Source organism: Apaloderma vittatum, unplaced genomic scaffold (assembly GCF_000703405.1).
Source record: "Apaloderma vittatum isolate BGI_N311 unplaced genomic scaffold, ASM70340v1 scaffold18736, whole genome shotgun sequence".
Lineage (NCBI taxonomy): Eukaryota > Metazoa > Chordata > Aves > Trogoniformes > Trogonidae > Apaloderma > Apaloderma vittatum.
The window spans coordinates 27056-51949 of NW_009722507.1; the positions used below are offsets into that span (position 1 = coordinate 27056).

General features: G+C 37.8%; 1 protein-coding gene across 1 annotated transcript in view; it reads right to left on the reverse strand.

Annotated features, from left to right (window-relative positions):
• WDR64 (WD repeat domain 64) overlaps positions 1 to 24894 on the reverse strand; it is a 65295-nt gene that overhangs the window by 12856 nt on the left and 27545 nt on the right. The window contains exons 10-18 of the mRNA XM_009871800.1: positions 22604 to 22743; positions 12145 to 12271; positions 9853 to 10001; positions 7189 to 7312; positions 5963 to 6132; positions 4610 to 4786; positions 3575 to 3705; positions 2212 to 2304; positions 375 to 468 (exon numbers count right to left, since the gene is read on the reverse strand). Of these exons, the coding sequence (XP_009870102.1) occupies positions 375 to 468; positions 2212 to 2304; positions 3575 to 3705; positions 4610 to 4786; positions 5963 to 6132; positions 7189 to 7312; positions 9853 to 10001; positions 12145 to 12271; positions 22604 to 22743 (1205 nt within the window). The remainder of the gene's footprint in view (positions 1 to 374; positions 469 to 2211; positions 2305 to 3574; positions 3706 to 4609; positions 4787 to 5962; positions 6133 to 7188; positions 7313 to 9852; positions 10002 to 12144; positions 12272 to 22603; positions 22744 to 24894) is intronic.

Sequence of the window (24894 nt, forward strand, 5' to 3'; positions counted from 1 at the left end):
AATCTCATCCTTTGGGGATCTTTTTAACAGCTGAAAATGACTGCCCATTGTGTTATTCTGAGGACTGCATAGCACCCTTTGAGTTCTTCTATACTCCCATTTGAAAGACAGAATTGCAAATGATAAGCACCCGACAAACAATTTGACAGTCAGATATTCCAACTATCACAGAGACAGCAGCCTGCCAGAATTTATTCTTAATTTCCCAGCTCATTTGGCTTCGGTGAACAAAGTTAATTTCTCTGTAATTCTTGATATTTGGTTTTGTACACAGTTTTGTGGAGGGATTTTAGTAAGCTACATAATTTTAAAACTGAAATGAAAACAGAAATTTGTTTTGAATGCTACCAAATCCATGAAGCCATTATACCTACCTTATGTATGTTCGAAGAACTGCTCTTGTGCTTTTTAATGGCACTTCCGTCTCTCCTTGCAATAGCACTAATAGAGGGCAGGGAACTGATTTTCCTATGTGAAAGAAATTATTGGAGATCACTATCATTCTTGAAGACAGTGCTGGAAAACAACATTATCCAGTGTAATAAAGCATAAGAAAATAGTGCCTGAATTGATTAGGCTGATTAGTTGTTGGTATTTTAGAAGTTTCTCCAAGTAATTAGGCAATATTTACATATTACACAGCCAACCTCTCCTGATAGGAGTTTTGAGCAAATTAAATCTATAGTAAATAAAAATTAACACTGGTGTTTATCGTCAAGAAATGAAGGGGGAAAATTCAGTGTATGCCAATGGCTTGTTGCCTTTCATTTTACACAGTGCTTTGCTCTGCAAATATTTTCCAAGTAATTATATAAGCTTATTTTCAATCTGTTAAGAAAATTCTCAGAAATGGGATTTTGTGGAAGAAACTCAGGAAAAAAATTTGGATGTGGTCTAAAATGTTTGTATTTCTCAGTCAAAAAGAGTTCTGACTGTGCTAGTGAGAGTCTCTTGCCATGTTCCTTACAGCAAATCACAGCTGCTCTGGTTTTGACAGGAGTATCTGAATAACTCGGGTAATGTAAACACCCATATAGAAAGTATGCAGCTGGAGTAGCTGATTATATTTGAATAGATGGCCATGACTTTGTAATTTTTCAGTGTTTGATTTTACAAACTTGTCTGTATTCTTGAACATTGTGTGTATGTATATGATTACAGTCAAATTCTTCCAGGTACCTTCCCAGTACACACCAAACATCCTAAGCCTATATGATTCAAAGTCATTGTAGAATCTTCCTGCTTAAGTATAATTAGAACTTTTCTTGATTTAAGAAAAATTCTGTTTGAGAGTTGTAATCACATTTTTATTTTAGATAGGATTCCTTAAACGAGTAGTGTCAAAAACAAAATTTATGTTCAATTAAGTGGCACTGGTACATTTAGGGGTATAGCAAATGTGTAAACTACTTGAAGGTTTTAAAGCAACATAAGACTATAAACCCTCCTTATGATTCCAGAGAGGAAAAAAAAAGCTGCCTAATTGTTTAAACCCCTAAAGACACATAAGTATTTAAACCATATGATATTCTGTCCTTTTGACTACCATTGACCTTGAATGCCCATTGGAAGACAAACATTCCTGAAGTTATGCACAGGTGCAATGCCTTTCTCTCAAAATGAGCATATTTAGCTAAAATTCTCTTTTCCATCCAACACTACCAACCTCTATGCCAGCTTCTAGTTTGTTTTTAGATGAAACTTGAGGCTGCACACTTCAACTAGCTTGCTTCTCTGTTTTTTTGCTGAAAGTATCTAACAGCATGAGGATTGTATCAGGTTTAAAATCAAGAAAAAGCCTGCTGCCACACAGTTATCTCACAGAGAATCAAAGAATCAAAGAAGGTACAGTAAAAATAGATAAGAGATAAGAATCACAGAGATAAGAATCAAAGAAGGTACAGTATCAGGAACAGTTTTCCTGACAAAATCTGACTTATGTTGGATTCATCGATAGAATTGAGACTTAGCAAGGTCATTTACAGGATAGCTCAGTGGAGTGGTAAGAAGATAACGTACAACATGGATTGATAAACATTACGCAAGTTTAAGGATGGGAAGGCTTACTAACTGTTTGAACTTGAATTGATTAAATAGAAAGAAAATCTCAAGTTAAGTTAGCAATCTTGGACAAACATTTCATCAGTTTATTACAACAAAATTCCAGATGATTGTGCCTGACATGAGGGAAGACAAAATGCGTACAGTTACCTGGAAGAGAAAGTACTATGTACAAGGAATAAAATGGCATTGACTGCAGATGCTTGAAGAACTGAAGCCTGGCTGTCTTCATTAATTTTACACCTGAAATTAAAGATGTTTGCACACGAGGTATGAGATGGGTTGCATATTATTACCAGAAAATGTTGCAGACTCTATTTGTAATCTAAAAATTTAAACATTTCATTTCCCAGAATGCATGTTTTAGACATGTTTTTTAAGGATCAGTTAATTAGTTATGACAGATCAGTGACAAGTAGGTACAGAATGCTAGGAAAAATAGGAAACTGATGGAGTGGAGAACATTTCATTCAGCCAAGTCTTTTCTTGAGAATTTAGTGTTTAAGAGAAAAGTAAAATACCTTATGTTGAAGTTAACTAGCTAGGTTAGTGTTAGAAAAGTACCTTGTTCCTGGCATTCAAAACAGAGATGTGAATCCTGAGTAAAATAATCTTCTTACAAAGTCTTGTCTTACCTCCCTTCCATATATTCACATGAATTGGCTCCCTCATATATGTGGAGGCAAAAGCAAAGCAAGAGATAGAGCCAGAACTGCAGTTAAAATTTGATTATTTCCCATGGTAGAGAAAAACTCAGCTCATTTTCTTACAAAGCTGCCAATATTACACATGAAGGATGCTGTGCAGCTATAGGGTAGGATAATTAAATATTGACTTTGTTTTGTTTTAAAGGGCATGCATTCCGTCATCAACACAGAAATACCGCCATGCTGCTCCACTCAGTCTAACCAGACATGTTGACACGGTGTACCTTCCTGATGTGGCAGCTTAATCTGCATGACAATATCTGGAACCATCCTATGCTCACTTTTTGTCACTTTCTGTTGAAGATTTTTACTGCCAAACTCCCCAAATCACCTAAGATTTCTTCTTGTTGAATGTGTCTCCTAGTCTCCTAGGTATAGACAATGATATTCATACTTATAATATAGAACATCTGGAGTTATCATCTGAAGTAACTTTAATTCCAAATGTCCTACCAAACATGAAACTTCCATTATGATGTCTCTTCAGCTCAGTAGCAGCCTCTAGTCAATGACAGGGTGACTAGAGTTTCCTTTGGGGGCAGTGCTGAGTTTGTTAAAACACAATTCTTAATTACATCATCCCTTCCTCAAATGACTCTCTCTTGATCATTTCTCCTACCTGCAATGTCAGGACTAGCTAGCAAACTAATTTGAAGTAGGAGGGAGGAGGGTCCAAATAAATTGCTATTTTAACTCCTGCTTGGCCATCACCTTTTACAGTTGAGTATCAGAATTTCCAATATGCCATTTGAAAAATTTGTAGGAAATACTGTGAATCAAAATGCAGTCATGAAAGCAATACTTACAGGCATCTCACAGAGGCGGCTTCAAAATCCCACAAAATTATTGCACCATTTGCACTTCCTGTAGCTATCAAACTGCATCCTTCTAGCTTTAAAACATCAAAACACTTCACTTCCGCAGAAGGTACAAAATTCTACAGAGAACATTAAAAAAAATTAGTAGGAGCAATATGGACACTAGAGAGTGAAATGCTGTCACAGTTAATTTAACAAGATGCCTCAATTGACAGTGTCTGCAACAATGACATATTGAATGCTATACTGTATCATCGTATTTGAGCTACACAGAAGCACCAGAAGAGAGCAGAGAGGGATAATACTGGGAGAGCGCCTGCTGCAGAGCAAAGGGGCCTACATCTGCCAACCTGACCTACTACCTATGGCATAGTTGCAATTAAAAGCATTTATATAGGAGCATGTACAAACAGCTGTAAGAACTGAAGATTAATCAGAACTAGCTATCTATGAAGATACTCTAACCAAGTTAAAGGATTAAGTCACTGAACAGAGATATGACCTTTCCATAAATGTCATCCAGATCTTTTACAGAGTTAGTGAAATTATACACCCCAAAACATTTTATGATGAAAACTTAGGTCTCCTGGAATATTGAAGTTAAACTGGTTAACTGACACATACATTTGACATCTCATTTTACCAAAGCAATAAGAGGAGAAAACATAACCGCTGTAACACTCAGCTTGATCTTTATGCAACACTATTACTGAAGGTGAATCTGGCTAGAGTAATGAATGGCTTTTCATTTCGAGAATTTATACAAGAGCCTCAACTTACTATTGTACAGGAATGTGAAGTGTATGTTCAGAGCAGCTACTTAATCATGGTGGCAACTATGCAATGCATTGGGCGGATACAGCCCTTTCTTACATGATTTGTTTTAGACCTTCACGGTACAGAAAAGTTTGGAATACTTATTTGGTTCTTACCCTGTTGCTAAAACATGAAATCTTTGAATACAGTAAATATTTTACTGTCAAATATTCTGTAAACAATGTGAAACTTTGAAGTGTTTCTCACCTCCGTATCATTCCTTGGAGAACTGGAGTCAGACAGTGGCTGAATATCTGGGAAAAAATCATTTGTCTGTAAGGTGTCACGCTTCAGTGACAGACACACAAGTGGATTCTTTCGTGGAAATGACACTGCCTCAGGAAGCACCCACGCGACATATAGATTTGTTTGAACTGAGTTACCCTATTAAAACAATTGACTTAATGAAAGAGGAAGGAAAGGATTTCTCTATTCATAAGAAAATTATCAGTAAGTGAGTGCCAAAAGCATGTTTTCTCTGTCGAACTACAAAAACTGTTACAGGTATCATCTAGCGTATGCCTACACTGCAAACTGAAGCAGCACCCAGGGATATTCCAGCTCATTATCCCCCTTAGTTTCTTCAGTTATAGCTGCTTATTTTATTAACATTGCTAATCTCCAGTTCATACCTACCATACCAGCAGAACTGGTGGTTCCAATTATGTGAGAAGAAGCCGCAGTTCAGCCATGGCCCTGTGTCACTGATTTCCCCTAGTTGTGCCTAGAGGCTACTGGGAGTTACCTTGATAATTTTTCCACCCATAACAAATTCACTTCAGTATTTAGTTTCTACTTTGATATCTCTGCTATTTTGGGAAGTGTTACTGAAAGCACCTCCTTAGGTTTTCTACTGTTTTAATAGGTTTGTGAAACTGAATCCTGAGTCATGGGAGTTTTCCATTAGTAAATATTAAATTGAGCCACTATGGCTCTAAACAAATGACTGGAGCTGGTCAGTAATATCTGAGTCTGAGGGCTCAGCTGCTGATCTTTGCAAAGGACAGGTATCCAGAACCCAAGAAGGTGCTGCTGTGTTTTCCACTGCCTGAGGATCATGCTAAGGCTGACAGGCAGCAGTGAAGAAGGAAAATGTACAGCTGCCTCCTTAGAAGATGGCTGTAGGCCTGAGGTGCTGTTAAAAAGCAGGGGTCTGACTGGTGCAGTGTGGCTAAATACATAACAGGATTTGCAGGACCAGTTCTAACCAGTCTCAGCTGCTGGTGAACTAGAAACTCTTTAAACAGGCTAAACACTCTCTATAATAACAGCAGCAATATTTTAAAGCTTTTACCTTAAAGGATCTACAACTACTGAAACCTCAATCACAAACAGAAGAGCAAATGCAAGGACAGAAATTATCAGAATGCTGAAAATCAGCAACAGACTATCGAACATATTAACACTTAAGCAAAAAAGCAGAAAGCTAATCTGAGGGCATGCCGAAAGTGGATTCTTCCATGACAGTTTCTAAAAGTTTATCTACTAAGTCCTATTTTACCTTGAAAGTTAGGAGCTACCAAATAAAATTAGGAAAAAAAAAAGGTGTATTTGAAAAACCTGAATGATTTTCATCTTCCCACTCTGCTCCAAAACAAGAAGTGCATGTTGACTCTCATTAGCCTTCAGATAAACTATCTTTAGCAGACGATATTCATCTTTGCTGGACTGGGCCAAAGGCAAGGCTTTAACTTCCTGCCCACTTTCAGACTCCCAAATTTTCACTGTTCCTACACATGAATGAGAAAGATAAACAAAAGGGTGTGAACTAGAAGCAATAACCTGTGCTTCAAAGTTAGAAACTTGAACTGTATCAACCAGGGAAAGAAGAAGAAGAATAAAAAAATTCAATTGAAGGTTCAGAGTGAGGTCATTGTTCTTTCAAAAGCTGTAACAGCATGCGTGTTTCTTAGGAAAGCACACTTAGGGACACAAAACTTACCAGAAAACATCTTCACCACTGGCCCCACCATTGTTCCATCTTTTTCCCATGTCTGTTTTATGCTGCAGCCCAGGATAAATGACTACTACCTTTCTTGTTTCTGTTTCTGGACTAATGTCATCAGAAAGTGAGCAAAGTATGGGCCATCAGGCAGAAGACTTCAGGATCTGAGCTCCAGGAAGGAGCAGACAGACCTGGCTTCGGGATTTGTCCCACAGAGGTAGTGGAGAGAAGGAGCTACAGCATTATTTTAAGTGAAGCAGTTATTATATATGACTTCACTTTTACAAAACTTAACAGCATTCACCTTGTGTCATGCTCTTAAGATTCACAAGGGATGCAGTCCCTGCTTCTAAGTATAAACAAGAAACACAGCCAGTGTGCTGTGTAGAAAAGGCCAGTCCCTTTTTATGTGAGGCAGTTTAACACACATGGAAAATTCAGGGAACATGTAGCTATATATATTCTAGTGTTCAGATACCCTAAAAGTGGAAAACTACTATTCTCTGTCTGCAGCCATTAGTTACAGATCTAAATCCTAAGTCCTATGAACAAACATCTTTTCAGAAGATAGTCTTCCAGAGAGCAATAGACTAGCAAAATACCACAGCCCAAGCAGCCAAAAATCACCTACCAAATAAAACGCATATAAAATACCCCCATCCTTTTCCCCAGACCAACAGCTGTGCATTCCTGTCTGTGTATACTTCCTCCCACCTCAGTAGAATGCCAAAATTCATTCTTTTGTCACTGAGACGGTCAAGTCAAAGAGTTCTGTCTGCTCATGTAATATGTCATTTTAAATAAATGCAATAAAAATATGGGAATTATTTAATTGCTTTACCATCACATGCCCCAGTAGCAAGATAAAACCCATTTATTTCAAAAGCTGCACAGGTCACTTCAGTATTCATCCCATGAGCATCTTCAATCTGATATATTTGGTATCCTGTTTCTAGGTCCCAGACCTGAAAAAAAATAATTATAATTATTTGTACTACATCACAGAATCCAGAATTACAGAATGTCAGGGGTTGGAAGGGACCTCGAAAGATCATCTAGTCCAGCCCCCCTGCCTGAGCAGGATCACCTACAGTAGGTCACACAGGAACATGTCCAGATGGGTTCTGAATGTCTCCAGAGAAGGAGACTCCACAACCTCCCTGGGCAGCCTGTGCCAGTGCTCTGTCATCCTCACAGTGAAAAAGTTTTTTCTAATATTTTTGTGGAACTTCCTCTGTTCCAGCTTGTACCCATTGCCCCTTGTCCTGTCATTGGACGTCGCTGAAAGGAGCCTGGCTCTGTCCTCCTGACACTCCCCCTTGACATATGTATAAACATTTATAAGGTCACCCCTCAGCCTCCTCTTCTCCAAAACTAAAGAGACCCAGCTCCTTCAGCTACATCCTCTAAAACTCATCACACAATGTGCTCTATTGTAACTGGAGAAAGATGAGTATTTCCAAGAGCAAATTTTCACATCCTGTGAAATAAGTGTTACAATAGCACACTGCCATGTTCTTTTAGTGAAATACTAGTGTAATTTCCCTGAATATGTCTCTCTCTCCACAGAAGCCATTCTGCAAGAGGAAGTTCTATTTAGTATGCTATGGGAAAGTTCCTTGTTAAATCAGAGAGACTTGTTAAATACAATGAGTTTTTACAGTGCAAAAGCAATCTAACTAGACAGAACAGTTTGAGCTTCAATTTCTATGCTGAATATCAGAATGAGGTTTTTCATAAGCAATTGGTCCAAAAATGTAGAAACAACTCTATCTGATCATTATCTAATCCTTCTGGGAATTTATGCAATGCCTTATAATGAAATAGCAGTGCAACTGCAGTCTGGTCCCTGTAGTGGGATAACTCAGATACTACTGGATTTATGAAGTAGCCATTAATGTCATATGCCTTGTGTGGATCTGACTTTCTGCAGCACCAAGGGCCCAAAACTATCTTGTAATTTTAATAGTGTTGTAGCCAACATGGTTTAAGGAAGGCAGGGTTTACGGTGATGAATACCATCTTTACTGAGTGTATAAAATGAACAAATCTTTGCAAAAACAAGCTTTTCTTCACAGGAATGGCATGCATCACCAGCTGGCCCAATAGCAGATGCTACCTCTCCTTACAAACCTTTTTATCTAACCCCATTAACACTTGATGAAAACTGCAGGTCCTCAGTACCTGTACAATCACTGTTTCACTGTTAATTACATCAGTAATGATTAATTTTATTAATCTGCAGGTTTGCTGATACTCGCATGGCAACTGTTTTTCAGTGGTTCAAATGCAAATGGTAAACTTAATAGGCAAATTTAATCTTTTCATTAATGTTTCAACATAAACAGAACTGTGATAAAAAGTGATAAAGCTACATCCATCCTTGTATTTTTCCTGTTAACTGGCTATTATATTCAACACTTCTCCCTCACTGTATGACTTGAAATCCCTAAGGCTCAGAAGAATATGTTCTGGGAAATTATTTGAATGAGAAAAGGATCTACAGAAGGTCAGGAAATTGCCTCCAGAACTGCTAGCCAAATAGAAGCAGATCAGATTAAAAAAAAAAAAAAAAAAGAAAAACAGGAGTGTAAAAAGTCAGATTTTATAGTTTAGGCACACTATGTGTGCCAGTGAAACTTTCCAATTTCAGTGAAGGAATCTTTTCATTTGAGAGCAGCACTTTTACACAATCCTGTTCTTACAAAGTGACTTTTTTCATGTTTTATACCAATGTCTAAAATATATCATAGAATCATAGAATGGCTTAAGCTGGAAGGGACCTTAGAGATCATTTTAATCCAGCCTCCCTGCTGCCAGAGACACCACCTCTCGACTAGATCAGGCAACACATGGGGACTGAACGGGAATCGAACCCGTGACCTTAGCGTTGTTAGCATTGTTAGTGCTATGCTCAACTGACTGAGCTAACTGGCCCCCAATACATATATTCTACTAAGCTGACTGCTGACTGGGAATCAGGGACTTCTTACACTTTAAAGAGAAGCTTATCAGATTTGTCTTCTGAATTGAAGGATAATGTGGAATTGTGCTTGCATGAATTGTTGATTGGATGCACATTTTGACATCATGGCAGTTAAAGTTTTTGTTTCTAGCTACTAAGTAGCCAATGGACTTTCAGTATTATGGCTGTAAGTGTAAGAACCCATTGGAGGAACAGGTGAAGTGTACCTGTCCAGTCAAAGGAAATAAAATTACAACTAAATCCAGTATCTCCAAAACCTTGCTCAATCTGTCTGGTGCTTGCAGTGCGGTTATGGCAGTCTGGATCAGGGAAGTAGTTATCTGAGAAAAATAACGCTGCTGAACTCAGACTCAGCATGGCTACCACTTCCCTGGAGAATCTGAGCTCAAAAATAACCACCAATACCAGCACTTTAAATAATAAACACTAATCACTTGTATAATTGCCCAGTAACTTCTTTGTAATAGAAGAAGCTGTGACTTTTCTTTTTCAGTTTAAATGGTGACAACTTATACTCACCTTTAGTATTGACTCTGAGCAGATAGTGAGAATCTGGTGAAAAGCCTTGTTGTAAACCAGAACAGTGATGCTTTTCTCATGTGTCTTTGGCACCTGTCTTGAATCTTGTATCATTCGAGTTAGAGGATAAATATCAATGACAGTTGAACCTGCATAGGGTGAGAGGCATAAAAATATATACATTTTGTGTATAGTACCAGTTACTTTCCCTGGATATAAAAAGATTTTATGTAAACCACAGGGTTCATTTGAGTTCTTCTGAAGAGGATAAGGAACATTGTTTCCTGAGAATATCTGTTCTGTAAACCAGAAAACATTCATACATCATTCCCACAAAACATCAGTTAATGGCTAAGTATTTACTTGCCTTAAACATCCACCTGGCCAGCCTTGATGGGCTTGATACCATGACTCGAAATCATTAGGAGCCATAAATGCCCCAGTCTCAGAGTGGGTTGGCATGAAATGGAATGAACCCAAAAAAATAAAACTATAATTGGCAGATATGTGACTAAAATAAATTCTGTTATTTGCTTCCTTAGCAGAAGCAATTATATCTGCAGGCAATGATGGTTTCTTTCTGGTACCTTCCTTTACACAACGCTGCAGGTCTGACTGGTGTTTTCCAGACACCTTCCAGTGGTCTCAGATCAGAAGGGTTGCAAAGACAGAGAGGCCGATGAGAGTGACAAGACAATAAAAAGGACAAGGTTTTTACAACATGGGCTCACAAGACAGACTACACATGCAGCGTCGTACTGCAGTTCCAGTATAACTACGCTTCTCCCAGCAGAGAAGCAGCAGTCAGTGGTGAGCATGCAGCAAAGGGTGAAGTTGCCTAATACTTTGCATAAGTTCAAGCAGAGAGGCCAGCAGCTTGGAAAAAGGCCCAGAAGGAAAGCTCTGGTAATACTCAAACGAAACATGAAGGCGAGCCATATTTCTGGCTGTTAGTGAACTAATAAGTGAAAATCTCCTCTGTAAAGCCAGGTACATAGCAATAACAATTGTCACCCACATATAACCTCAGTCTCTTGTCCTCTTCAGGGGCAAGAAGCCATTCACTTAACCTTTTAATGGAATCATTAAAAGATCCCACGACCAGTCTTTTACAGATATTTAGGCACTGCCCCAACCATTGTTTATAAGGGCAAAGTTACCTCATTTTGTCAAGGATTTATCCATGCTAAATCCCTACATTACTAAGCCTTGAAAAGTCTCACTGAGTTTAATTTGAACTGAAGATTGTATCTGTATCCTTTAGTGATTAAAAATCTTTAAAAAATAGCCTGATTAATATTCTGGGCATTTTTAAAGTACAGCCTGGAAACTGAAGTTCCTTAAGCTTTGAAGTACTTACCAAATGCCTATAAACATACAATAATTTGTGGACTCTATTCCAATGTATATATTTAGGCTTCTAAAACAAGTTTATTCACACAAAGATTCAGCACAAACTACCAGGTCACTGAACACATTCACCTTCTCAAATTTGAGAAACTTTGCAAATTGTGCTTTGCTCCCAATCCAAGGACAGAAAAAGCTCTCTCCAAAGACAATGACCTTATTTGCCTGGCACATCTCAGGCCTCTGTGGCCCCAGAACATGTTCAAAGCTGTTTTTCCTAAGTGCCTGTGTCTCTGGGGCAGAAAAACTTTTCTAGCTTCTAGTCTCTGCCTTAGATACAGAAGGCTAACTAACATCCTTAGTGACACCTCTGGTACCTCGGGAGTGCCAGGCTCCTTGCTACAGAGTCAAGAAACAGAAGTTATAAATTTAAGGATGATTTCCAACAACATTTTATTCCCGATCAATCGGACGGTGCATCTGCTGACACCACAGATTGTGGGGCACTCCACAGCTACTGAGCTAAACAAGGAGGCTGAATACACTTGTGAGGGCTCCACAGAGACTATACTTTGCTGCTTTGATCTCCAAATGGGAGGAGAGTGTTAGAGGAATAGTTAGGGGAAGATCAGCAACTTGGTAGCTTTCAAGAAATGATGAGGCTACAGAACAACATCTGTAGTTTAATTTTTCTAAGGAAGGCTCACTCTGTCTTTGGAGAAGCCTTTCTCATTTCCTCTGGTTCCTGTTGTTAATTCCCATGCTGCATATTTTCCTGCTTATTTCTACATAACAAGTCTTAGTGTGCAAATACCCTTATCTCCCAGTACTCTGTACATCTCATATACCTTATTCCTGTACTCAGATTCAGCTGTATGCAATCATAAAGGAAATCGCATTCTAGGAGAAGGGGCATGCTCTCACGCACCAACTGCAGTACCGTACCAGTGATAAGCGTGCCATGATGGTTATCAAATACCATGGCAAAGGCCTCCATCTCTCCAGGACTCCTTTGATTATCAGGGAAGACCTGCAGCAGTGAAAGAGTCTGTATATCCCACACTCTAAAAATCTAGAGGGAGAGAGAGGGGAGAAAATTTAGTACTATATTGTAATAAGATTTTCAACTACTTTTTGTTTCTATGGCAGTAATATTACAGCCTCCAATGAAAATCACATTGTTAAGCATCATACACTCCCAAATAAGCAAGACAAATATCAAAAGTGTCTTCATCCCCATTTTACTAAGGATAAAATGTACAGAAAGGCTGAGTTTTGTAATCTTGATCTGACAAGTCCACAGCAGAATCAGATCTCCTGAGAACTGGTTCTACTCCTTAATGACGAGTCCATTATGTCATACTTTTCAGTCATGTACACATAAATGCCAGCAGTTTAAAAGCTTGTATTTGAACTGGAATTTCAAATGCTATGCAACAATAGAAAGATAATTTTCAGAGGGTTCTGGATAAAGGAATTCCTGAAATCTTTGACTGACAGCAGATGTTTGAGCAAATAAGGATCAGGACACTCTGCAGAAGGATGATTTTTATGCACATATGCATATATAGTTCTTGTGCTCTCCATAAGCAAATGCTACCAATCCAAGTTAGGATTCTATTCTGTAAGGAGAACTAGCTAGATATATTTGTTCTTACTTTCAGTTTCAATGGAAAACACAGTACTTGCTTTAAACTTTAGGATTACTCATCAATAATTATATGGCAGCATCATTTATTCATCCTGCCTCATCAAAAGCTGTGTTGAATTTACTGCTCTTAATCCTGTGCCCTTAATCCTGCAAGAAATCATGATGTAATTTTTCAGATCCCATTGCTTTTAGTGTGGTGTATATCTGCAAGATAATCTTACAATACTCTCAAAAGTTATTCTGTCATCACATCTGCCTGCAATTCTTATTCAGCTGCCAAAAGCACAGTGAGTTTCATATAGGCATTTGTGCAAATTATTTGTATTCATTCAACTGTATATTAAAAGGTGAGGCTGCATTTTTAATTGGGATTTTAAAACATAGGTACAATGCTCCCATCAATAGTGTTGTGGGTGTTGACAAAAGTCATTGAATATTTGGATTAAATGCTCCGTATAATGTAAGCCCATAAAACACATTAGCACAAACCCAAGAAATATCCAACAGAATTTTATAACTGAGCTGCATCTCAGACAGAAACAGCACATGAATAGTTCTTCTTCCTGTGCTACGGTCCCTGAAGGTCATCTTCTTTCAGCTGTTCTTTACTTTGTCACTCATTTGAGATCTCAATGGCTTTTCTTCGTTGAAGAAGTTAGCCAAATTCTACCTTCATAGTCTTGGCCTGGAAACATGAAGCAGACAGCCTGCCCTGACTGGGGCTGGGCTGCTGTTTCTCTGAAAGAGCAAGTCTAAAGATGTCTGCAGCACACACCTTGGGTGCAGATTCTTTCATTATATTCCTGAAAACCTACTTAATTCACCCACAGGTAAAAGCAGCTGTGTTCATATATTAACGTGCCTATTGTGGAAAAACCAGGCAGTCAGTAAGCATCTTGAAACTGGCCTGAGCATCTGTCCATAACAGATGAGTGTTGTAATAGAAAAAGAAGTGGAATTGAGGTAGTGAGAATCAACGTTCATTTTGAGATTACTGGTTTTTCCTTCTGACTGAAAAATTAGATAGCACAATGACTGTCACCTTAGAAAAATTTAAAAGGGATTAGGCAAAAAAAAGAATGTAGAGCTCTGTTGAGCACTTTTCTTCATAAAAGTTATAATGACATAACCTACTCACTAGGGCCATTAACAAGTTATGCCCCAGGAAATGACTTATAGGCAATCTTATATCTGATGTGTAACTCAAATCCAGCACAGTCAGGGGGCTGTGCTGACGTAGAAATGGTGGTGACTGGTAGAAGAAAGATGAAGTGAAGTATCATTAAAGGTATTTGATTTGCAAAGTAATCGCTTTTAGCTCATCTTGCCTAGCAGCAAGCTAGAAATCTGACAGGAAGAACTATGAGGAATAAACAAGAACAATCTGTCAGCCTCGTAAAGAAAACAGCTACAATCAAATTAACTGCTGAAAACTAAGAAAATTCAGTTCCATAATGTTACTCACCTTTTAATGGAAAGATCTTTGAAAACCTGTAACAGCCCTGAGAAATACTTTCTTTGCAAATTTGGATTAGACAGTTTTATGTCTGCAGAGTGCCACTTGTATCTATCCATTTGATCACACAAAAGCTTCAACTTTTTTCTTTAATATATATAATTATTTCAGGAAAAAAATTCATTTTACATGCTCAGACAAAGTGTTTTCCCAAATGACACACAGCAAATTATAGTATGAAATATAACACCCAAGTTTTACCTATTTCAGCTTTCCTCACCATAGCCTATTCCCTTCTTCATTCTGAAATATATTTATTTTTTTCTATTCAACAGAGCATGTTGTGTCCTTATAAAGGCTTTTGATAATGAGGACGACATAACTTATGCATATGTTCATTTTATGAAAAGTTGATTGCAATGCCAGGAATAATTTCTTTCAAAGGCACACACATACAGAGAATGTTTCTTACTCTGGAGGTTTTAAAATGTTGAAATATGTCTCTTTTTTCACATAAAAAAGGATCTCAGCATGAAAAAAACCCCCACTGTTGCCAAAAAGAACCCCTCAAATCCAAAGAGAAGACTGTTCACTGCATGCAGAATAAAAATAAGCAAGACAGTAATAGAATTAAATTATTCAGGGAGATACACAGATTTTGAGATTATTGGAATTTCTATCAGTAACCTGATTTTAAAGGAAATTAGAGTGTATCTAACAAAATTCTGAAAAGAGCAAAAGAAACAGATATGTCAATCAATATTTAAAGAGATCACCTTTGGCATCGCAGAGAAGTTCATACATGAGTTTTTCACAATTTTAAATAGGAGAAAATTTCTCTGGAACATTTTTTTTCCAGGAAAATTCAGAAGGAGAAGACTCTAAGGAACATCTTAATGAGATTAAATTTTCTCCGAGACCGTACTGAGTTACAAGAACCATGTCTACCGTATTCTTATGGTAGACAGACAATTCTAATGATCTCATGGACTACTCAAGTTAAATTGGTCAACAACTGAAACATAGACATTTTATCCAAGCAATAAGAAGAGATGATTTTGCAGCACAAGTGAATATAAGTAGGAGCCTCTTCCTCTGTTTCTTGCTGCGTGTTCAGCTATTAATGCTCGTATCAGATTAAGAAAATGCTGTCACTGAAAGTGACAGCAAAAACTTGTACATATCACAGCATTCATAAATCTCTTCCCTTCCTCCTGGCCTTCTTCCTTTCCCAGCTCACAGGCAGGGATGGGGAGATTACAGAAACCACTGTTCCACATGAGTAACTCCCACACAAGGCATCACCAGCGTGGCTGCGAGATAAAATGTCATGACTGTTCATCTGCATCAGCATACATGATTGTGCATGAATTAATGCATGAAGAGTGGCAAAAAAAAGACATGTTTATTTAGAAATTAAGAAGTGACTAGGGGGAGTTGCCTTAGGAACATTTGTTAACGGTAACTTTACTGCTTTACTTACTGAAGAACTTCCCACAGCAGCCTGACAAATGCCATGAATGCGTGAAGCCATCTCAAAACATATTCACTGTGGCAAAATGCTTCTAGACTGTGTCTTCTGCAGGCACAGGATATAGACTATATACTGAAAAACAAAACCTAGTGGGGAGGAGAAGGGGTATGGAGAGAAGAAGCTTCAAGTGCTTTTGGAAACAAAGCTTATTTCCTTCTTCACACTGTTCCCACCTTCCTTACAGTGAAAGCTGAGCTATACTTACAGCAGCAATGTCTCCAACACTGGCTTACATTACTGAAAGCTTGTTGGTTCAGTTTGAGTACTAGCAGAATTGGTCTTGACCCACAGATACACGTTCTCTAAGAGTTAGAAGTGCAGGATTTCGTGCCTGCATTCCCACAGTGCCTGCCTCCTCCATGCAGTCCTAACAGGCACAGAGGGACATTCCGGGAATGCATGCTGCCTCTCTTTCCCATCTCAGCTGCAACAGCTTCAGCAAACTACTGTTAACCTCCCCAGGACCACAGTCTGGATCAATTTGCTCTGTTCTGGGGTGCTCTTCTTGTGGTTTTCATTTTATAACACCATGGCAAAACTGCATGGTTTCAGGTGGAATTTCCACAGTCGCTAAAGAAAATTTGGAACCAAATCCCTCCAGAATTCAATGGGAGTTCTTACCAAAGCCTTCTGAGATCCCTTACAAACTTTAAATGTATATATTTGTGTACATAAACACTTTTCTCTCAAGTACAACCTTCCTTCAAGCCCTAGAACACAGAAAGAATCCTGGACTATCTTTTCCATTTGGTCTAAAGCCTATGTTTTATGAACATGTAAAACCACCAACACTCCTTTCTTCTATTTTTCTTAATACACATCAGAGACAGATAAAGAGCAAAAGATCCATCTTATCAAGTAAAATGAAATCAGCAGAGGGAGATGGACAAAGATAGGAGATCGGGAAAGACAAAACTGGGAAATAAATATTTTACATGCTCTCAGTACAATAAAGTTGGGGCTTGGGAACACTTATCTCTTGCTGGGTTTTTATGAGATGGCCGCTATGGAAGCATGCTTTGATATTGAAAATTAATCCTTTTCTGCCTCTTTCTGTCTGTAATTAACTGAGATAGAAGATCATAGAATCATGGAATCATAGAATGATTTGGGTTGGAAGATACCTCAAAGATCATCTAGTTCCAACTCCCCCCACCATGGCAGGGACATCTCCCACTAGATCAGGTTGCTCAAGGCTCCATCCAACCTGACCTCGAACACTTCCAGGGATGAAGCATCCACAACTTCCCTGGGCAACATATTGCAGTGCCTCACCACCCTCAGGGTAAAGGACTAAAGAAGTCCAGAATTTGCTGAAACCCCTGCCCACTCCCATCAAAAGATAATCCCTTCAGATTACTGCTACTTCATAAAGAAAGTGACCTTAAAACACTGCTCAAAAAGAATATCTCCGCAACTCTCAAGACAAAATGTTAACTTCCTTTTAGTGCTTCCAGATTCTCACATTCTGCTGATTGTAAGTTAGAGAATTCTTTTCTGCAAAAGACAACTTTCCTCAATTTTACAGAATAGTGAAGCTGCAAGTCTTTAAAGTAATTTCTGAAAAAAAGCACTTTTGCAGGAAAACCCAAACTCCAACTGCTCTTGGGGCAAAGAGAAGTTGCACTAGCCACAGCATTTACATTAGGCATAGACAGGAGGGGTAAGCAACAATTAAAGCTGATTTTCTGTCCAAGTGTTTAGTTTATCTGCCCCTATTTGCTACACTGTTCAACTGTTTCAGTGGGTCATTGAAGGCTCCATATGGTCTAAGTGAAAAAATGTGTGAAGTCACACAGAATATCTGACTCCTCACTGGCGTGAGGCAGAGGTCACACTGCAGTTCTGCTTGTGTGGTATTTAATAGAGTAAGTTATCTGCAGAGAATGCTGTTGTGTGTCTTGTGATCCCTGAAGGTGATCCTGCAAAGTACTGCAACTCCCTGTAGTTATTAGAAGACTTAGGAACAAATTGATGTCAGTGGCATTACTTGTGAGGCTAAGGCAAGGAGGATTTACCTCTAAGTATATTAATGCAATGTGGTGCAGCAGATGGTACCATAACTAGTGCCTTATTGAAACTAATTTGGCGAAGTTCAAATTCATGAACATTTCATATCACTTCCTCAGACAGTATCATTAACCTGGTAATAGATAAGGTTATTTTCCTTTTCCCAAATGTGGAGGAATGCTGGTGAGAAATCAAACTGGGTTATACGCAACAACGAGTCTAATAGTACATTAATGAGCCTGGAGGATACTTACTGGGTGCTATGCAATGATTGAAGGTGTGTAAAAGCTCTGTATGTCTGTTTCTGTTCTGTGTGCTGAGTGTGCTGACAATAGACCTACCTGACCCCTAATGGAAAGACAAAATAACCCTCAGCAATTCCAAAGAACAATGTAGGACAGAGGTGACTGCCCATGAACACTTGGACCAGAAGAGCTCAAACACCAGTCAAGTTCCTCCTGTCAACCTTCAGTCACTCTTAGAATGATGCTCTCACCTTACACATAGTGTTTAAAGTAGCTTTCAGGTATACAATACTTCACTTACATTTTGAAGTACTCCTTTTCTCTTCATTCCTCCATAGAAAAGCAAGCAACCAGAAAACTACAGGTCTGTAAATTTATTTTGAATATAGCTTAAACCCTAGATCTCAATTTGCTGATAGAAAAACTATAGAAATCAACATAGGCTGAATACAGATCTCGCTCCGTTTCCATCTGCAGGAAATACAGATTATTTAATATTCTAACCATCAAATACTTGTCCAGAAACAGAGCATCTAATAGGTCATTTCCTTCCTGCTTGCTGAGAATACATGAGGACAATTTGTTCATGAAGGAAATTTGAGCATTCTCAGACATACTAAGAAACAAACCATCATTTTGCAAAGATACAACCATGGCTAGGACAGATATTTTCATCAACCATGCTGGTTGTAAGTATGCATATATATTATACACCATTTCAGTCTTTGAACCAGAGGAGAAAAAGGGAGGTATAAGTCAAAAAAGTACATTTAAAATTAGTTCTAATCCCCTTTTATTTTTCACAGAATCACAGAACAGCTGAGGTTGCAAGGGACCTCTGGAGGTCATCTTGTCTAACCCCACTGCTCAGATGGGGCCACCTAGGACCATGCTGCCCAGGACCATGTCCTTGGAACATCTCCAAGGATGAAGACTCCACAACCTCTCTGGGCAATCTGTGCCAGTGCTCAGTCATCTGCGCAGCAAAAGAAGTGTTCCCTGATGTATGGACAGAACTTCCTGTGTTTTAGTTTTCATTGTCTCTGGTCCTGTCATTGGGCACCACTAAGAAGAGCCTGGCACCTTCTTCTTTACACCCTCCCTTCCAATATTTATATACATTAATGAGATCTCTCTTGAGTCTTCTGTTCTGTAGGCTGATTTTGTTGGCATTTTTTGCAGACTACCCACAGACAAAGTAATTTGAATAATGGAAAATAGGAAAGGAAATAACTAAAAATGGGGTAAGTTACATGAAAAGTCTGAAAAAGAATAGTAAATGTTTATGGAGGACTATGCAATATAAGAAGAGGATAAAATTCTTAATATCTGGGAGGATCAAATAATCTGAAGATAGAAAAGCGCAGCACCAAGGGAAGGATTAACTTTGACTTCTAAAGCAGTGCAAAAAAATGTATTTGATACAGATGTGACCACATAATTTCTGTGAAGGATGACTTGAGCAGTTTTCCCAAAGCCTTTTTTTCAAATTACCTAGATTACCTAGTCCATTGAAGTAACAGCCGCAATTAGCAATGGTTTGACATAAATTAAACATTGTGCTTCCAGATCAGCTGATACCATTTTTCAGGAAGACAAATGCTTGTATTATAAATATATCCTTAAAACAATGTCATGTGCTTTCAAAATAGGTTAGATAAACTTCCACACTAACTTACACAGGCATTGATACAATCACCTGCTCAGTTCCAAACAGGCAAAAGACATTTATAACTTCCCACTGGGATATCACACAGCCAGTTTGCCATTAAACAGATCTGGAGAGAGAGGACTGGACACCGATAACATTAAGTTTTGAGTAAATTTGGAAAAGTCAGAAAATCTGACTGTCAGGTTTTTATTTGCAGACAATGCTAATAAAACATATGCTAAAAGTCCTTAAAACTAAAAGGCAAAAATGTACTTAGGAAGAATTTCTTTACTGAGAGAGCTGTCAGGCAATGGAACAGGCTGCCTAGGGAGGTGGTTGAGTCACCGTCCCTGGAGGTGTTTAAGAGATGAGTGGATGTTGTGCTAAGAAGAATGATTTACTGGTGTTGATAGGGCTAGGACAAAGGTTGGACTTGATGATCTTGAAGAACTCTTCCAACCAAAACTATTCCATGATTCTGTGATTCTATGACTGTGTGATTTTACTTCCTCATTCAAGTTACAGCACTGGAAAAATCTCCCCCAGTGCATAACACTGAGCCTTGTGTTAAAAACCCTTCTTATTTCTATTTACAATTTTTGACATAGGATTACAGAGAAGGTCTTAACAATAAGCATTTCCGATAGAAGCCCTGACAGTATAATTAATACCCCAGTCTGTGAATACACAACTACCTAAAGATCATGGTGTTTAACACAACAGTGACAGAAGTACTACAATCTTCTTTCAGGTTGTCATCAGAGAAAAATATTTCCCTAGTGCGTTAGACTTAAGTTTACATTTATGGTGCTGTTTTGAAGCTTTGTCATTTAGATAGCATAAAAACATCTTTACAGTAATTTTGTAAATTTTCAATATATTTCAAGAAAAATAGCCATAAAGTATAAAAGCAGTCTGAGCCTTCAAATGTGATAATACATCAATTAGAAATCTTACTTTTAAAAAAGCATTCCCTACATTTTATCTTGCTCTATATTGTAGCTGAAAAAATGGCATGATAACAAAGGTTTTATTTAAATATGAATATCTGACTGGTATTACGTTAAATTTATTTTGGGAATGTATAGAAAAAGTATTAATTTAATTTTCCTAAGCTTTTCCCCAGTTGTGCTATTCTGTCAAACAGTTAATGCAAAATCTGTTGAATATAAAGAGATTTTGTTTCCCTTGGTTGCAATGCTACCATGAGATCATTAATACCTCTCTAACTTATTTTCAGTGAAGATACATATTTACTTGTTTTGCCTCAGCAACCTCCTATGCCACAATCACTGAAAGATGAAAACAAAATAAAAAAATCTATTTTGATCTTTCTTATGCTAGGCATATTTGTCATAGGCATATAGCAAATTTGTCTCTGTCTTTTAGGTGGACACAAATTGTGTGTTTAACCTAAGGTTAAAGGTTTCCTGGCTGGTTGGACACTTTTGTGTAATACCTGGTTCTTGTCCATACAAACAGAAATGTGCTTTAACCATGTTGGAAGCAATCTTGTTAGAGCTGATCTTCCTCTGCTGTTGTGTATATCTTATATCATCTACAGACTGTAAATTCTTTGAGACACAGAGTGATTGTCACTTTATTTGTAAAGTCCTTTAGATTTCTCTTTGAGGGATCCCTTCTTTTTTGATAGAGTTTTTAACTATGATCGTAAGATTTACCTGACTTTTGAAAGTTTAGGAATTTATCTCTATTTATATTTTGGAAAGTGTAATTTGTGCCTTATAACTCACTGCAGTTTAAATACACATAGCTTTTAATTAAAATATACTTTTACATACTCATTTTCATGTGCAAGTGATTTTACTGATGTCATTGACACAGCTCAGCCACACTTAGTTAAGATCAGGTGTCAATGTAATTGGAGACTTGTAAAAATAGGTTTTTCTTCCTTTTGAGTCATCATATTGAATCACAGAAAGGCCCAGAAGGGACCTTAAAAGATCTGGTCATTTACTGCCCCAGGAGCTTCGTTCTTAGTTGCTTTTCTATAAATATCTTCATGTATGTTCATTTCCCCTTAAGTCATCTTATGTCTTCTTCCATTTTTCCTACATCTATAGCTTGCAGCCTATCTGTCAAAACCCTGCTTATTTCTACAGTAACATATGCCTTCAGCAACCACACAATTAACTACAGCACAGGTATAGATTTACCAGAGTGAGGAAGGGGGAATGGTTATGGATCCACGATTATGAGGAAATGGGAAATTTATCATGAATTATTATTAGATTATTAGATATTATTAGATTATTATTATTATTAGATTTCTCATGAATTATTTTTGGCTAGTAGAACTTTTAGAAGGATGTGGGTTAAGAATAGGATTAAAGACATGGTATTTACTGGCAAACCTTTACAAACTTTGCGAAAGGCAATGTTCAGGAAGATGTCAGTAGTTGAACATGATGTATAGAGTCACCAGTATAAGAAAAACTGCACCTATGGATTTAGTAGGCTGACAGGCAGAGAGAATAGTAAATGAAGCTGGAGGAAGTTTTTGCAGGTGATAATGACTGAAGCATTCAGGTACAGGTAATGTTATAATTCTGGCAGTTGCTAAAGTAATACAGAATTTACCAGAATGTTCGTACCTACTTTTCTAAGTATTTTTTTTGTCCCATTCAGGCAGAAAATATGTTGAATAGTTCTATTCTAGTCTTGCTTCTCAATATAAAATAATTTGGAAATTTTAAGCTAAAACTTCACCTTTACATTAAAATAAATGAACTGATAAGCAATGAGGTTAGAATAACATGAGAAGTATTTAATCAAAACCAAATTCCTACTTGCATTTATAGGATTGATTTCCATGAAGTTAGGAACAGTGTTTTACCTTTGCAGAAGAAAGGCTGATGATATGTTGGTCTTTTTCATTTATCACAATTTCCACAATACTGTGTTGGTGTCCTGATAGCTCTCCTGTAGGCCTACTATTACTAGCAGGATACCACAAACGAATCAGTTTGTCATGACCTGAAAGAAAAAGAAGTCAGAAGGACTGAACAGTCACTGGTATTACAAATAAGCTTAGTAATGGAGAGCTTAGTGCTGATACGCCACTGCTTTCATCATGCAGGCAACTCCTGTGTAAGGATGTGAAATTTTCATTCAAAGGCTGGATACTCACTTATGTTTTCATTGCTTATCCCCCAAAAAACACATAAGTGATTTGCTTTTCAAACCCTTTTTATTTTGCTAGAGGACTGTCAGGGACACTGGATGTGACTACATGCCCTATTTCCATAGAAGCAGAATAGATTATTAGAAATAGAAATGGATCTCAGATTTTTTTTCCTCAGAGATCTAATTTAGGAAAATGTCAAAACAATTTTTGTATCCACTTAGCCAGGAAATGGAAGGCTGACCACCTCTATGGGAGAGGGTGAGCATGCAGAACAGGAGGGGGCATGAAAATTGAGGGCAGATTGGAAAAAATAACTGCTGATTAGTCATTTTGTGTCCTAAAGTAAATAATTAGGTCTTTCATATTTATTCTCATGTTCAAACATGAATTTTACTTACAATTTAGGTAATAATTCTTGATTGCATTATAAATAAATCTTTTAGTACTATTTTCATAATAGCTTCCATAAATATTTCAAAATACAACGATGTTAAATATTAGCAAGCTCCTGGATTTACATACTGATGTAAACACAACTGCACCTAGTGCAGTGAAATATTTCATATTTTTCACAGGAGTTTCAAGAAGGCATGAGCTCAGCTTTAATTTGGCATTAATTAATTTATATTATAACTTTAAATTCCTGGCAAATGTTGCAATTGTATGAATTGTATGAATTGTATGAATTGTATGAAAATAGCTGAACACTCTATTTTGACACACAATAAATGAAACAGCCACATTTATTTAGACTTTAGTTTGAGTTATAGCTTTCTATTGACTTAAAACAAAGTGCGGAAGGACCAAAAAACATAGGCTAGGAAGTCTGTAGCCCAAGAGAACATTCATCCAACCTCACAAGTACGATCCTCAGCTCAGTTTTGTTAACAAAGAAGAGCTCTTGCAATCTGCTCTCCAGGGATCTTCCTTAAGCTTGTTCAACTTAGTGCCATCAGTCTGTCCCTCTGTCTCTTGCTACTCCCCTCTCTCCCCCTCCCTCTGTCTCTCTCAGTCTATTCCTTTCCTCCTTAATACAGCAATATGTGTTTCATTTAGGAGCATCTCATCTCCCTTTTCCTCCATTAAACATTATTGTCCGCTCTGTTAAATTGATCCCACTGTTTATGTAGCTTCTCGAGAGAGAGGCTCAGTGGAGAAATGATCTACTCTTAAAATAGCTACAACAGAATGTCCTTTTTCTTTATGCCAGCTCATTTCACAAGTGTGACCGAGAATGCAACCATGCAAACAGCTCTGCTGGAATGAGGAACCACAGATAAGTAGCTGACTGGCAGTAACTTCAGTCGGAAACAATTTATTTTCAAAGGATCTTTCAGGTAAAGTTATTCTAGATTAGCTGTCTGTACTAGCTGTATTTCCTAGCAGGAAGTAGTTTAAAATTTGAGCTCTAATTGCACAAGTGGTTTGTTAAGCCCTTTTGGGTGAGGAAACTGAAAAACATGGTGGGCCCCCTGTCACTTCCTTAGATGTTGCATTAGGCTGCTACAGACGTGTCCTGCAAGTTAGCAGAAAGCTTGTGACCAGGCCAATGTCTGAAATACTCAGCTTGCAGACCTTCTATGAGGTCACCAGAACACAAAACATGGTACACAGAAGCCTCCAGTGAGACTGATGAGATCAATTATAATGTCAGAAGAAACAGACACTGCTCCAAGAACATGCCTTTTAGCCGCCCCAGGTGGAAACTGTCATGTCTTAGAACGAGGGTGAACTAGGTGGAAGCTCTTGACAGTCAGTATCTGACGAACTCAACTCAACTGCAGAACTTTTAAGGTACGGGATCTTTCTTAGTCTTCTTAATTGCTCTTTACAGTCTTTATATTCTTTATATTCTTATAATTGTTTATATTCTTGAGGTGATGGCATGTGAATGGAGCATAGTGCCCTTTATTTGTGGCAGAGTTTCTTTTAAGAAAAAAATGACAAACACATATTATTTACTTAAGAAATCAACAGGAAGAAAAAGTGTCATTAGGAAA